The sequence below is a fragment of the Xylocopa sonorina genome, chromosome 2 (genome assembly GCF_050948175.1).
Source record: "Xylocopa sonorina isolate GNS202 chromosome 2, iyXylSono1_principal, whole genome shotgun sequence".
NCBI lineage: Eukaryota > Metazoa > Arthropoda > Insecta > Hymenoptera > Apidae > Xylocopa > Xylocopa sonorina.
In genome coordinates this window covers 11474783-11491248 of record NC_135194.1, presented here as the reverse complement: position 1 = coordinate 11491248, position 16466 = coordinate 11474783, and the positions used below count along the sequence as shown (strand labels likewise).

Genomic DNA, 16466 nt, shown 5'->3' with positions numbered 1-16466 from the left:
AGCCTATGTTGAACTGTAAGGAAGTGAAATTAAAAAGATGATTAAACGTTCTAAATATTGTTGCAGTTTAAATAGAGATAGATAAGAATGCAGCTGTAAAACTGATAATGCTCGAAGACTTCTTATGTTAGCGTTTCATAATAAGGCATACCTAAATTTAAGTAATCTTTACCGTATGCAATAGGCGACAATGTTATCTTTATTTTAAGAGCTGGCAATAAAAGATAGTGACACGCAGAAATTGTTCTGGTTCTGCTTAGGACGCGAGAGACGCACGAGCGTATCCTTGACTTTGCGCAATTTATTTCGGAAGTCTTCGAAATTAACATAAGTCTCTCTTACGTAAATCCAGTCGACCGTATAAATGACGGAAAATACGAGCTCGTTTGCGACCGTTTCGTCGATTGCTTTTAATTTCTTGTCTGGTGACTAACTGATAACTGGTGGCTCGCTTCGCGTTTTACACGTTTTGCAATTATTATCCTTGACACTATTCTCACGAGAGGTCGACGCCTAAATTCATCAATTGAACGGGCCAAACGAAACGATTCGCCTTCATTAGACGCAAGTGTCTTAAAAATTCCAAGGTCCCCTGAATTGAACTCCGCAAACCTTCGTCTGGAGATCGACGGACCGTTCTCTAGGGAAGTCCAGCTGCATATCGAGACGAAACTGGACTTTGAATTATTCATTCGACAACTCTGCTCACCAGTTCCGTTACTTTTATTGCTCGAGGACCCTAGAAATTTGCCGCCTCGGTGTTCAACGACGAAATTTTGCTTGAACTTGGACGCGCACGCTATCTGGGTCCATCCTCCGGCCGCTCTGCCATCGTCGTCGTTCGCTTCTTCCATGAACCGGTTTCTGATAATCATTCGAACGACCTTCTCAGGTTATTCATCGCAGCTCGCCCGCGGGTAGCTCCCATCCGCTGGGAACCATTGGGCTTTCCCTGGGCGCTCATTCCCTTCAAGGCCATCGGTTTATTTCATCTGAAACAAAAGCCGAAGTGACAACTCGCAAAAAATTTTTGTTTCACCTCGTCGCAGTCGATGGTCAAAAAAAAGGAATCAGAGCGCGCTAAATATTGATGACTTAAATTTCAATTACGATCGCTCCCCGTGATTGCAGGTGGAAAATTACGTTTCTGACCTTCTTGGCACGTTCGATTATTGCTGTAAGTTATTGATGTGGGACTGGATATTACGTAAATTCATAGCTTTACAAAGTCAATCGAGGAAGCGGAATCTGTACAGAAATTTGTTCCAGCCTCCAATTGTTGTAACGTGTACGCGATTCGGACTAAATAAAAAGTCAAGCCAAGGGGCTTCCACGTGCAATTAAATGTATCAATAGTGCATTAGAAACGAACGATTAGTGGAGCTTTAGTAACACAAGATCCAATTACTCATTTCTTCCCTGTTGCACCGGTTAATGGGAATGTTGCAACTTTTTTATACGGTACTAGACGTTCCTGTTTCTTTTATTCATAAATTAATACGCTCGTGCGAAGGTCGCCGCCTTTAAGTAGGAATTGATTCGAGATTACGAAACGTGTATACACGTGCTATCTTTTGCATTTTTCACAGACGCGTGCTGCTTTAGCTACGGTTGTAGCTACGGTTTTATCGTGCGGCGCTTAAGACCTGTCACCATACATTAGGTTGTCATTCATCTAAATCTAAATGATGCTGCTGTTCTAAATCATATCGTTCAATAGAGAGCTCCAGTTTAGGGTCCTATTACATCAGTTTCGATCTTCAGATTTTACAGAATAATTAGCCGATGCTTGACGAATTTCAATTAAACAAAAAATCAAGTGTGTTTTAAGCAATGTTCCCATCGCATACAGCGATACTGAAGTACGACTAAAAATAATTCTGTCTTACAATTTATTTGCTCTGGATAAAGTAACAAGCTAGCAAGTTTCAATGAAATTCGTTTAAATTTAATGCTAGTTATTCGAAGATCGTTAAAATCGAAACTGGCGTTTAGTTGTGATGCCGCGGTAGCGCACGATATAATCCCTGTGTTCACACGTGAAACAATTACCTCTTCTTCCGCTTTTTTTCTTTGCTCTTTTCAGGACGCTGATAAGAAAATTCGAAAAATACGCATCGCCGTTTATAGCAGTAATTACAAATGCAAATGTTTTCGTCTGCGGGCAGGCGGGTGGGAACGATGCAACGAACGCTCTTCACTCCCTTCGAAACGAGAGCAAATCCCCCAAGATTATAACCATTATCAGGTCCCGCCGTTATCACTGCAATCATCGAAACGAATTTAGCAATATTTACAATGAACGTCAAAGTGTTTTTCCGTGGCCTCGCCGGCCGTTGCATTATTTCGACGATTTTTAGTGCTCCCATATCGCGATCCTCTGATTTTCCAATTAGCTTCGGTGCTTATTATAATCGCTTTGAACCAACAATGGAATAGTTCGAATGCGAAATCGTTAACGTAGCAATTATGATCGACTTGAGAGGGATAACGTCGACAACTCGCGGCGGACGTAACGAACGGTTAGCATTAAAAATGTCTGCAAAGTAACCGCATAGAATTGGCGACCCTGAATACCAATGCCAATAATCATCGCCACAATCGAGTAATTAAACGAACATTATTGTCTTCCGTGAAAATCATGTTCGACGCGATCATAATGCTTATGTTTACGAAATCGTGTTGAAAGAAGTACTATTAGCCATTGATTAAGAATGCAGCGTTTATTGATCGTATTAATTGTATACATACATTTGTATGCAGGAGTAACATCATTTCAAATTGAATGAAGAAATGCAGAGATGAAGTAGTTGCAATATAAATTCGAGAAAATTGATATTACTCGCTCTGATTTTAATTGCTGGGGCTTCTACTATGTAAGCTGTGAAAATTAATGAAATCGCTAGTGATTTATCTTGATCTTAAATTGAGATATCGTTCATCTTAAGTTGATAAAACAATTTTAAGCTGATTTTATATGACCCTAGTAAAAAAATAGTATTCGATATCACTTGTGATAATCCGTATTGCCTCTTGAAATGCATTCTGTACACGAATCCAATGATTCGACACGTCTGGTGTCAACGAGGAGTGGCAGACGTCAGAAATGCCATCGAATTCGTACATACATTATATATTTCGAGTTCCAAGTTTCGATTTCTGGTTTTAACCACAGACCTAGGGGATTCCCCGTTTCAGATTTCTACAAACACCAATTAAAGTTCGTTCAATACTCGTTAAATGTCGATGAATCGATGCATATATTGTACCATTGCGAAATCCTTACGGAACTGTAGTAAAATACTGTCACGTGAATTGAACTTTCCTTTCGTTTCCTGAAAGAATCGAATGTTGAACTTCGGAGAGGCTAGTGGCGGCGAGTTCCTCGCCATTTCCAGTCTGAAATCTACGATTGGAGTTGCGCGGGGAAATTCGAATTTCATTCTGTGCAACAGTGTTCCGTTGCATAAGAACGATCGACGTGGACAAAGCAATCTTTCAGCCGTCTGTAGAACTCGTAATTCTATTTCGTTCAAGGGTATCGAGTTTCTGAAGTACTACGTGTCTCTGCCAGCGGTGTTCCCGGGTCTCCGCATCCGGAGTTTCGCGAATAGTATTGTATGTATTACTCAGCACTCGATGTCGCCTCGAGCGATCGATGGGGTTGCTTTGTGTCGTGAATCGAGAAGGTCTCGGTGCCTCTTTGCATTCGTCGAGCGATTTTGGACCGGATCGGACGGGTTGGACCCGAAAAAGTCACCTGTTGCGTCTATCTTAACCGCGGACGAAGCGTAGAATCATATCGCCTCAGTTAACTCGACTGAAATCTCGCAAATGAAGTATTTGTCGATTGAAAAGTGGAAGATTCATTTCTATTCACCTGTTTCGTCGAATGTACAGTAAAAGTAAAGAAAAACGAAGTGAAATAGAAAAAAATAGTTCACTGAACGGTTAATTTGCTTCTGTTCAAGAGATATACAAAGAAATGAAGGATAAAAAATGAACACACACACAGACACACACAGAATTGCGTAAAATCGAAGGAATTGTATAGGAAGGTAAAAAACAATAAAATTGCCGGTTGAATGGTTAAGACGAGTAAAAGCATTGTACGGATTTCATCGTGATTCACGCTTACCAGCTACACTTTTCGACTAGCCTCGAATTAGACACGCAACGCGAGAGTACAAATTAATTACCTAATCGTTAATCAGATTCGTATGCCAGTTGTTATCAGAAACTGGACTTTGAGGCTGTACCCTTCTAAATCGTTTTTATCTTAATATCCTCGTGTTAGACATTGAAATCACTCATAGATAAAACAACTCCAAAGAAGAGGTAGTGATTTTTATCACCTTTTACTACTACTTTTTATGCGATAATTCTTGTCCCAAAAAGCAGACTGAAATTAAATTACATCGAGCAAATCCCATTAGAAAATGCTACAATAGTTCTTCAGAGTTTCACAGCAACGGAAGAAAATGGAAGATGAAGAAAATAATCAAGGAGGTACAACACTCGACCGTTTCCACTCGATGAAGGCGGCCCAATTCGATCCATCGGGCGAGCCATCGAAAACACAGAAAGCTCGCGAACGATCGGACGATCCAGTCCGCTCGACAGGCCACACTCGCTGCGCTCTCCGAGTGCACTCACCTGCGCGTCGCGTCCGTGGTGTCTCACTTCCCTGTCTGCTAAAAAGAGCAACAAGACACGTCATGAGAAAACCCAACGGGCCGTGGCGTCCGAGCGATACGGGTGGAGGAGCGAGAGTAGGGCGCGAAAGAGCGGAGACGCGAAATCCCCCTGTCAGGGTTCTCCAGTGACGTCACGGACGATCCACGGGACCGAAGGCATCGTCCAATAGCCGCGCGATCACCGCTGGTGGGGCTCAGCTTTCGTCTGCACGCGCTATAAAGCCTCACTAATTGTCCACGCGGCGTACAGTCCGTGCGTGCCCCCTTTTAAACGACGATGTAGCGCGCGCGTCCCAAAAATCGGGGGAAATCGTTGCGCACTCGTCGGCCAAGATCACTGTCACGATCGTGATCGAGCACGTGTCCCGCGGCAGGGATCACGAGAGTCGTTGCGATCGACGACTGTTTGCTTTCTGATAGTGACGCGAAGGGGAGGACCGCTGTATAAGAGGAGAACGAAGACGGAAATCGTGAAATTCGTTCGAAGTCGATCCCTCGAGTCGAACGGTCCCCTCGAGTTCGTTGACTCGGCTGAGTGACCGAGCCGATTTACTTTTCCGTTTCTACGGTGACCCTTCGGGGATCCCCTCTGCTAACGCTGGACCGCGGAGATCTGTGATAACTGGTGTGTCAAGTGAAGTTTCTTGCCGGACGATACCGAGGAGAAGGTAAATGCTGTTTTGGATATCGCAGTACGTGATCTGTGATGAAATCCGATGTCTCGGTACATTAATTGGTACCTGTTCCCTTTTCGTGGAAAGGCGGGCCAAATTCACTTAGTCGCCTTTTCTTTCTCATTAACACCTCGACTGAGAGATTGTACCGTTAGAGTGAAGGTTTTCGATGTGATTCCACGAGATTTGCGGTTAGAATTCTATTCAAGGACTGTTCCAATCGCAGTTCCGTGGTACAATGGGGCAAAAGATTAACTCAAAAATCGGTTTAAATAAGTTAAGAGGAGTACAGAGATTAATTTGAAAGTAGAAAGCTGCTAGTGGAAACGAACTAATGAAATACAGGATAAAGTTCAATTTGTCATATTAGAGTTTGGAAAAGTGATCGGTTCATAATGTACGAAAGAGCACAATAAGAGCATTTCGCTTTAAATATATTGCCCGAGGAGTTTCCAATTTCGATACAACTCGCTTTCCCATTTCACCACAGAGTTTCACGGTGATAAAGGCCAGAATTAAGCCCCCTGAGGTAACGAACTTTGTTAAACTCCCGTTAAACAATCAGATAACGATCCGATCGGATCTGTAAGTGAACTCGTTAAGTTGGAACGGACGGATTAAACGCGGCAATTAACCAACTGAAAGAGAGTGAACGTGTATCGTATGCAACACCGTTCAAAAGTGTATCCGTTTATTTTCCATAAAATTCATTTTTTATCGATCATGTGAAATAACGAAATTGGTACTCGTGGCCACATAACAGCTTTTCTGATAGGAAGAGTGTCGCGATAAATTTAACTCGTGATACACAAGTCTGGCGAATAATCAATGATTTACACAAGCTTCAGACTTCAATATACTGCCGTGATAAATTTTTGATAAGGAATCCAAACGATTGTATCGATTGCTCTTAGGAAATAAATCTGTTATCAATGATATTTTATTAAGGAAAACTTAATTGCCTCTACATGAATATAAATTTGCATGAACATCCGCAGTTCGATTACGAGCGGCTGCGTAATATCTGCATTTCTCTTTCGAAAAAAAAAATGGACGCGACAGGAGGAAAGTTGGAGGCGAAACCTAACGATCGTTCCACTTGGCGTTATTGCGCGTCGTTTGCGCGCGTTCCGCGGAATTCAAACGCTCGAGATATCTCGCGTGCGTCGATGAATTTCAATGACGAGCGACCGGGATGTCGATCGCTTTCCCTGGATCGCGATCGCATCGAAGGCGAGAAAACTGGATTATCGGAGAAAATCACGTATGCAAAATTATGTATCTGTGCCAACTGATGCCGTAATAATCGTGTTATTAATTGTTCTTCCCGGATATAAACGGCTGCTCAAGGTTCGTACTTTCGTGTAGTTACTCGTCGAGAACGTTATACATGTACTATAGAAGGAGCACAGCAAGTAATATCGATAGGAACGTTAAGGTATCGAGGTGGTCTTTGAAAAATTGGAACAAAAAAGTTGATCGGTTTGTAGATAGGCAATGATTGCGCAAACCCGATCGATCGATAACAACAAATCGATGCATGCAGTGGATTAAAAAGTATTCGTACACGCAGCTTTTCCCAAGCAACTTTGTATTATAATTCGAAGGAATTTAATAGTTTTAACAAGATGTTAACGTCAGCACACCTGTAAGGATCTAAGGATATTGCGATTAGTATAATCCTTAATTAATTGTGACGATCCGCTCGACAAGAAAACCGGAGTGTTTGTATTTTTGCTATATTTATACACAGCTATTTTCTAAGAATAGGAGATTCACATGATGATATAAGTGATAATTGGTAATTGATTCAACCGGTCGTGGTTTTGTGTTAGTGCATTGTGATTAAAATTGCCGCACACTTTGAACACGATACGAAAATCAACGGTAACTTCATTCGTAGTTGTTTCACAAAAGGCCGACAATTTATCACGAGTGACTATTTACTGAATTGAAATGTGCCTATTCATCCGTATTTTTTTCTTTTTATTCAGAAAAATCTGTTTTTATTTTCCGTACCGTTCGCATAGACGATGATGCATATGCACTTCAGCTGGTGTAATTAATGTTTAACGATAGGAATCTATTATGACCAATTACTTGATTAAAATACGCTTATTTTTCATAGCATTCCTTTTTCCTAGTGCTCGTCTGTAAATACAATATTCGTCTGGCTCGTTTCTTTACAACCGATCTTGTTTCTAATCATTTCCTCTTTTATTAGTAAATTTCTTCTCTCTCACGGTTCTCTCCTTTTATCAAATCAGGCCGTCTAACGATTGTGCATAAATAATTAATCGATTCGAATTTCAAACTCCTTCATTCGGTCAATTCGTTTCGCTGAGATCCTCCTCAGCACCCATCGACTTCTCGCGGCTCGACGCAACGCAAGCAGGCGGTGTTCGTTAGATGCATTTATGCAAATTTCACCGGACTCGCAGAATATAGCAGTTATGTCACTGAATCCACGTTTCCGGTTCTACCGTTATTAATGTGCTTTTTTTCTAAATCGCCTGGTATTCACAATCAACGCCAATTATACGTAACCGTAATAAATAGCCGCCAGATCTTATGAAACATGTATGGATCCGTTACATGCACACGCCTCTGGCGATTAATCGCACACGCAAGGATTCGCGAAAAATGTCGATAAGAAGAAGTAATAGGCCGTTAAAAAAAGTGCCTCTGCAGTGAGGGGGATAGACTTTACATCTATAATTATGTGTAACATGGACGATCCCATATGAACAGTTCGATTGAAAAATGAAACTAGGCTACGGGAAGAAAAACGTTCGAATAACATAAAATCCGATTTCCAATTCGATAATTATGTATCTAAAGTTGGAACAATTCGCCAGATTAAGATTTCAATGGAACAGATTGCGTAATAGATATAATTCGTGTCATATGATGATCGAAAAACGAGCGTGCAAATTGGGATTTCTCTTTGGGCGTAAAAAGATCTGTTAGAGGACAGAGGTGGCCCGAAAAAGCGTTTAATTGGCGGGAAATTAGAAACTCGATTATACCAGGGGAGGCGAACTTTTCGTGTGTACCATGCCTTGGAAGTGGCAGCTGTTGATATACCGTTTATAATACCGACCTTCGTGCCGTGGAAATGGCAAATCATTAATTAATCGTAGCTGGCTTTCCTTCGTAGTGTCATACGCGAATTAGAAAGAATCCGCTTAGCAATAACTTTGTGAAACTGATCAAGGACCTTTCTTTTCTCTCCGTCCTCAACGAACCACGGAGTTTCGCTGCCTTTTTTATCTCGAATCCAGCCCCTAGCCGAAGTGAACGAAGGAAGTAAATTGAAGTACACAGAGAGCATTAAGAGATAATCAAAGCCAACTGTAATCCTCCGTATAAACCTTGGATTTCATCTTCTTTATCTAGATTTAGCTTGCAATATAGTTCACCTCACCTTGATCTCAACTTCCTCCATTTAATAAAGAATTGATCAAAAGGTGCTGATAATTACAACAAATTATCACTATTAACTACGGTAATTCTATGATAATAATAATAATAACGACAGGAGATAAGCGATAAACCGGTTTCCTTCGAGATAACGATTTATATTTCATTCTTCTTTTTTTCTTCAAAGTTAACAATGTAATGTAACGCTTTGGTCCACCTTGAACTCTTCGTTGCATGCACATATAATCCGTGTTAAGTAACCGACAATTAATTCGCAGAGATCAAGATAATGACAGTCATGGTGGAATCCATGAAAGCCGAGGAAGGCGAACGTCCGAAGATCGAGACCTTCGACGACATCCTACCGTACGTTGGCGAAGCCAGCCGCTACCAATGGTTTCTTTTTATCGTCCTTCTGCCCTTCACCTTCGTCTACGCGTTCCTCTACTTCACGCAGTTTTTTATCACGCTGCTGCCCGCGGAACATTGGTGTACCGTGCCGGAACTGGACCGGTGGAACCTCACGGACGAAGAAAAGTGAGTAGCGCTTCGGATCCAAAATAATCTCGTTGCATAATTGACAATAAAATAAGCGAAGCCGTAAACGTCGACCACGGATAACGAGCGCAATTTACGGCGAATCAATGCCCGTTAATCAATTATCGACGAAGATTCCATTCTGCTGGCTATAATTAACTAGTTACGTTACACAAATAGCACGTGGATCGAGCCTCTTCATTCTCTCAGGCAGGTACCGCGATAAAATACCTTTGGCAACAGAATCTTCCGTTAACACGAAGATATCTCGCACGATACACTACCGTGGTAACGTATCGCATCGCGACAATTTGTTACCTGGTGTCACGACAATACCGGACAACAAGTGTAGATTGTACGTGTGTGACGGAATTAAACGGAAGAAAATTATTGGCTACGAATAAGTACCGTTCCGCTGCAACGTCATAGCACGTGGTATTTTCCGGGTATTTTAATATTTTCAAGAACGCGGGGAATTATTGTTCGAGTGAAAGGAAACGGAGGCGCGATCGAGAACGGTGGCGCGTTTCCGTGGGACCAAGGGTCCCCGTTCTCGACGACGCGCGCGAGGACTGGTTCCATTTAAACGCGTCAATAAGGAAAACCGTCGTCCTGTGTTTTCCACTGAATCACTGATAGGGTAAGAACAGCGCGAGCGAATACACCAGCGATTTTCTAGCGTCAGACCGGTCGCCGGAAACCAGTTTGGCCGACGACCTCCGGCAGATTCTACTAGACGTTCCGCGAACTAGTCGGCCAGGAAACTCTTTCTCGTTTCGCATGTAAACACGTGACTCGCGTCTGTCTTTCGATGTCGATCCATCGATACACGCTGTGATCGGTAATTAAATCTGAGCACAATACGATTACCCGTATGTAGGTGTTTCGCGGACTGTCGCAGCGGGAGACTAAAACCTTGTCGTGCAACGAAATGTAATTAATTTCTTATTAGGAATTTGCTAAATGTGGAGTCACGAGTGGGTTTCCTTGTTAAGCGGCGTTTCAATTTGATTTTTAATGATACTCGTAGAACAAAGTGCGTGCAAAAATCTATAAGACACCCTGAAGTATCCGGAGTTATTAAGCGTCCTTCTCTTTTACCTTTCTATGTACTTTTACGTTTTATAGCTTTTTTATTTCAGTTTTTTTCTTCCCCGTTATTTATAACCGTATAGATGTTGTTTGCATAGATTGTCTTACAACTTTTTTTTCTTGAAAAAATTAGATGTTCAAACATTAAGTAGTCTTGTATTTTACGTTTTATGGTTGGTTTAGAATTTAGCTTCTTATTTTCTGCTTTACGATTTGCTTCATTCGTGATTCAGCAGCATCCTGTCTTTTTTTTTTGCATTTAGTAATGGTAAAGTTGAATATACGCAATCAGAACATACGTTCCAGTTCTACGATTAGTCAGCATTACCATTCTGTTCCTTCCTCGAAATGGAACGGAAATGGAGAATAATTCCATACTTCCATCTTTCCTGGTGTTTCCCTGGTTGACGTTTTATATTAGCCGTTAAGACTAGATTTCTCATTTAGGATCGCGATCTCGATACCTCCAGCCTCGTCGCAGGAGCTGCAGCTTGAGGATGCCACCGCGTTTTCGAAATGCAATATGTACAACGTGGACTATGAGAAAATACTGCAACAGGGCATCAGAAAGGCTGATCCGTCCTGGCCAATCAAATCGTGCGACAACGGATGGACGTTCAATCTTACGATGATACCATATAAATCCATAGCCGTCGAGGTGAAATTCTAGTTTATATGTAATTATTTATTGCATCGTCTGCTTTCTATCAAAATTTAGAAAAAAAGCAACTAATGCCAATTCCAATCTGTTAGATTTCAATTGTCGAGACTCATGACGGTGTGAAACAAAGTAACTTTTCTTTATCCTGCAGCTGGAGTGGGTCTGCGACTATGCATATCTCGGCTCAGCAGCCCAGTCGGCCTTCTTCGTGGGCAGCATTCTTGGGGGTTTAATATTTGGTTACATAGCTGACCATTACGGCCGAATTCCGGCGTTGGTCGCGTGCAACGCGGTCGGGTTCATCGCGTCTGTGGGCACCGCGTTCTGCAACAGCTTCTGGAGTTTCTGCCTGGCGAGAATGGTCGTTGGCACCTCCTTCGACAACTGCTTCAACGTACTTTTCATTATCGGTGAGGACTTGGAACTTGCACGCAATTCTCTCTTCGTCACGATTACGAGGAAATTAATTTAGTAGCAGAGTAACAACGCCACGACTATCCTTTCAGTGATCGAGTATGTCGGCCCGAAATACCGGACATTGGTAGCGAACATGTCCTTCGGGCTCTATTTCGCGGCAGCAGCGAGTCTTTTGCCCTGGATCGCGTACTGGATCGCAGATTGGAGGATCCTGAGCATGGCCACCGCGTGTCCCATGGTGGTCGCGTTCATAGGGCCGTGGATCGTCCCTGAAAGTGCACGGTAATTCAATTCCTTCTTTATTTTGAAATCTGTAAATGTTACAGCTTAATTTGTGGCGAACCAGACGAACGATGGTCCGTAAAATTCTTTACGCATATATATTTCATTCATGACTGGATTTAATAGCGTTAAATTCTGCACTTTGTTACGTAATCTGAATTTTAATCGTTTGAATAATTCATCACTGTCAATAAAATTAATAGTTATTAGTATCTGGCAATCAACGTATCTTAGTTTGTTAAAAGCTGTCCGTATATGTTTTCCTTATTCATAACAGAAGTAACAGGAATGGTTACAAGAGTCAGTAGGAAGTTTAAATTAAACACTACACATATCTCAAACAGTATGCTAAAATGATCCTATAAAATGTGTAAAAATAGAAGTTTTGCCTCGTAAAAAGAAACGTCTAGAGGTTAACTCCTTTTCTTCATTAAAATACTCCTTTTTTTCGCTATGCTGAACGATTGTTGCTCTTGAGACAAGTTTGACAACCCAGGATGTAGAATACAAATGTTTCTCGAAGCGGTAAAAAAGAATTGCTCAAAAAGCTGTTCAACGCACTTCAATGAGAATAATTATTTATTCGATTATACGTCCTTGTACGTTCGTTTCTCATGTTTAACTGTTTTGTTCCTTTTCCATAGTTGGTACATCACCAGCGGTAAGATTGACAAAGCGATCGACATGTTGAAAAAGTTCGCAAAAGTGAACGGCCGAGAAGTGAAACAGGAGGTGTTCGAAGAATTCGAAAAAAGTTGCAGAACGTTAAACGAGAAGGACAAGTCCCATAATCAATACACCGTGCTGGATCTGTTCAAATTGCCACGACTCGGTCGAATCACAGTCATGCTCATCATTTACTGGTGAGTTAACTCCATCATTTTATCAGTTTCATTGACAGACAAGTAAAAACAATCGTAAAACAGATACCGTAAACTCTAGGTATAAGTTACGAGCATAAGTATCAATAAATATATTGGGTATTTTATGTTACTCATTCAGGACGTTCACACTACTCGAGTGCATAATTAACGTTGAGAAACGCCAGAGGCTTGTATAGAATTAAGCAGGCAGACACAGTTAGGAGAACACGTGTCACAACTATTATATACATTCCAATTAGAATATTCACGTTTCTTTTTTCCCATTCTGTATCTTTTTTCTTATTTCTCACACACAGTAATCAATTGCGTTCCGATCGAAAAATTGTTCTCTTCAAGTATTAAATGAATTTCAATATTTTCTACAAAATTGCCTACTTTTACCTTCATGTATCTTGTTTAATCTAATCGACTGTTGACGAACAGATGAGAGTACGTGAAAGGATAGGAGGTTAAACCGCAATTCGATTCGCTCGTTTCCAGGTTGCTCATGGTGTGGGTGTTCGATGGCCATGTTTGGAATATGAAACTTCTGGACGACGATGTTTTCATGTCCTTCTCCTTGGCATCCCTCACGGAACTTCCGGCCGCCATTCTTCTCGCCCTGTTTCTCGACAGATGGGGCAGGCGATGGATGGGCTTCGCCTCGATGTTCCTCTGCGGAGCTTTCTCCTTTGTTGCCCTGGCTACCCCTACTGGTAAGTTTCTCCTTCTTTTCTTCTCCCCTTCTACTTTTCTTTGATCGATGGCTCTCCAATTGAAATTATTCAATAAAATATGAGGAAACGATATTGAGAAGACTGACGGAAAAATTCCTGTTTTATTGATTCGCGTTGGTTTAAGTGTTTGTTCAAACCCGAGGGATTTCGAACTGAAAGTTCGTACTTGAAATAATGGCAGTTCCTTCTTGTCTCGTAGAACGTGAATAATTTTTGACGAGCAATAAAATTTCAAAATTCGAATCGTTCGTTGAACTAGTCTGGTTGTTAATTAATGTGCAGAATCATTCAGACAACCTGCTTGTTAGCGAATTGCACAAGCTTTCGCATCTGCGAGCCATTAAATGAGTCACGTTAATTCCTCGACATGTGTTTCGAGGCGTCGACGCACACTCAAGGGGATGACATTTCGTTCTTAATTGGGCCGAGATCGTAGCGGGCGCGTAGATCGCGCGAGGAATGCAGCGTTCCTGGCATTTACATATTTCTCGACTTGTTCAAGGCTCGACAAGGGTCGCCATGGCGATCATAGCACGGCTTGGAGTGAATATCGCGGCGAATATCGGTTTCCAATATGCGGCGGAAATGCTGCCGACCGTGGTGCGAGCTCAGGGTGTGTCTTTGATCCATATCATCGGCTACGTCGCGCACATTTTGGGACCGTACATTGTCTACCTGGTAAGCAAACTGAAAAGTCTCTCAGAACTGTCGTCTATCCAGAATCACAGGTCAACTATTCTAAAGGGATCGTGTTGTAATTAAAATTAAACATAAAAACGTGGACACACGCACGCGACAAATGTAAAAGCAATATACAAACGGATATAAGAAAGGTCTTCACTCTTGTCCCATTCAGGCTGATGTTGACAAGAGTTTGCCCCTCATCGCCCTCGGTCTGGTGTCTTTCGTGCACGCCTTCCTGACCCTTGGCTTGCCAGAAACCTTGAATCAGGATCTTCCGGAAACTCTCCAGGAAGGTAACGACTTTGGCAAAGAGCAAAGTTTCTGGTGGATACCGTGTATATCCTCGTAAGTAGAATTCCCTGTATTATTTTCTCTGGCGATAATTGAATGCGACGCGTGAACGGCAGAAATCGATTAACAATATCGCGTACTATTTTCTGGCAGGAGCAAAATGGTGAAGAAGTCTTACAGAAAGAAGAAAGGCCTCTCGAATCCAGCCTTCGCTGGCAGTGTTCAAAAGCTCGACTGCACTAGATTATAGCGACCGATGCGGCCGCGTGAAACTTGCCAAAATCCTTTGTAAATATAGTTATTAAACGAGTGCGAGTGTGATTCTAGGTCTTAAGTTATCGCGTATGTGCTGAGAGCTGTTGAAAGACGTAGGCATTAAGCGTTCAGCTGTTGCACCGCAGTGAAAGAGACAAGAAACGTCGAATCACGTAGGTGTACGTTTAATTAGTTAATAAAACAAGAGGCGAACGTTTGCATTCACTATTGAACGCAGTACTGGACGTACACAGATGCGAGAAATATGTCTTTCTGTTAGAAAAATACGGTAGAACCTCGATTACATCCAGATCATGATAAATATAGCACATGCATTTCCACGTGGTAGAAATGTTGATATTAAACAAAAATTTAGCACTGTTCACTTATTCACTGTTCCGATGATCGATGTTCTACTGCAATATAGTATTGTATTTTATACAACTTTTATTTTTAAATTAAAAAGAAATGTTTATTTTTTTTCTTTTTATTTTGTTTCAAAGTTTCTTTCTTTTTTTGTTAATATATTTCAATGCGGGAGAAAGCATTAAGAAATGCAACGCTAGTTGAACTAATTTATGCGTGAATGGCAGATTTTCAGAGCGGTTATCGCGTTCTATCGAGCTTCCAACTTGTCTCGTTTACTGCGAATCGTCGATACCTTGTACCCGTAGATGATTCACAGTTCATCGGGGCTCAATTCGTGGGACGTTCGATCGACTTTTAGACCGAAGTACCTGCGTTTGCTCGAAAAACACGATGGTCATTTCTCGTTTCGTTCTTTAACGCGTTCAGCTCGATACGAAACTCCATTGTAACGCGAAAAGGTAAAACTCGATCGAGAAACACGCCTCGTTGGTAATACAATCACGTTTTGTAGCCACTGTACCTCTACTAGGTCCGTTTTATTTCAACGTTAGATCGAACGCGTTAGAATGATTAACTGCATTGATAATAATCTCGAAAATACTCAAGTTTAAGCAATGCTCCGAATAAATGGAAAACTTCAGCTCGAGCTCGAGAATAAAAGTTAGCGAAATTTGCATCCTCGAAGAAATCTGTCTCCACTTTCGTTCCTTTCGACCTTTCCACTTGTTCATCTCAGATGCCACATCTGTATCATATCAGTTTCCAACGATGATTCTGGCAGTCACAATTATACAATCAGTCGATCGTTAGAATTACTCGCGTACTTATAAGGCTAGACTCCTCTTTCAGTCTCCAATTCGATGAACCTCACGTAAAATCCTTTAACGTCAAATCCTTTCTTCATCGCAAATCTTCTCAGAGTCAGAGATTCTTCCAACATTCCAAATTAGATTTTCAAATTAGATTTAGAATGAACCGATGCATGCTGATTAGGAACATATGGCACGCAATTTGTGTAACTGTCGTTGTAAAATAAAGTCAGATTGAGAGCAATGCCGTGAGATTTGTGAATGAAACGGGGATGAGCACGAGTGAATATAAGCCAGTTATTTTTCAGACTGACTGCGTTATTATTGGCACAACGACAAACATTAATCGTCATTCGATGGCACAATTCGCTTAGAATACTCGTTTAGTTTTCCTAAATCAATAGAAACAGTCGTTCAGACTTGCTCTTCCTTCGGTGTACGCCCGAAATAATTTTGGATAACTAAGTCCAGCAGTTGGTACTCGAGCAAAAATTCTAGTGGCGAACAAAACTTCGCGCTCGAAATTTTTCTTGTATTTATACCGTTTGATACATATGAAAAATTATTTTTAGTGTATTGCTTGCTGGAAGCAAAACATTCTATAAAGATCGGAGATTGCAGTCGTAATTTAAAATATTCAAACAGCAGCTAACGTAAATTTTAATCGCCAGAAGA

At 41.4% G+C, this 16466-nt stretch overlaps 1 protein-coding gene across 2 annotated transcripts in view; it reads left to right on the top strand.

The window, feature by feature from the left end:
• LOC143433078 (carcinine transporter) overlaps nt 1-15658 on the top strand; it is a 28129-nt gene extending 12471 nt beyond the window's left edge. The window contains exons 1-10 of one of the 2 annotated variants that reach the window (XM_076910202.1): nt 5311-5365; nt 9073-9331; nt 10871-11081; nt 11236-11494; nt 11591-11783; nt 12428-12646; nt 13148-13362; nt 13886-14061; nt 14240-14412; nt 14512-15658. In XM_076910202.1, the coding sequence (XP_076766317.1) occupies nt 9084-9331; nt 10871-11081; nt 11236-11494; nt 11591-11783; nt 12428-12646; nt 13148-13362; nt 13886-14061; nt 14240-14412; nt 14512-14608 (1791 nt within the window). In that variant the 5' untranslated portion in view covers nt 5311-5365; nt 9073-9083 and the 3' untranslated portion in view covers nt 14609-15658. Of the gene's footprint in view, nt 1-5310; nt 5366-9072; nt 9332-10870; nt 11082-11235; nt 11495-11590; nt 11784-12427; nt 12647-13147; nt 13363-13885; nt 14062-14239; nt 14413-14511 lie in introns of those variants that run through there. The other variant, XM_076910201.1, reaches the window with a different exon arrangement.
• Nucleotides 15659-16466: the final 808 nt, after the last annotated feature.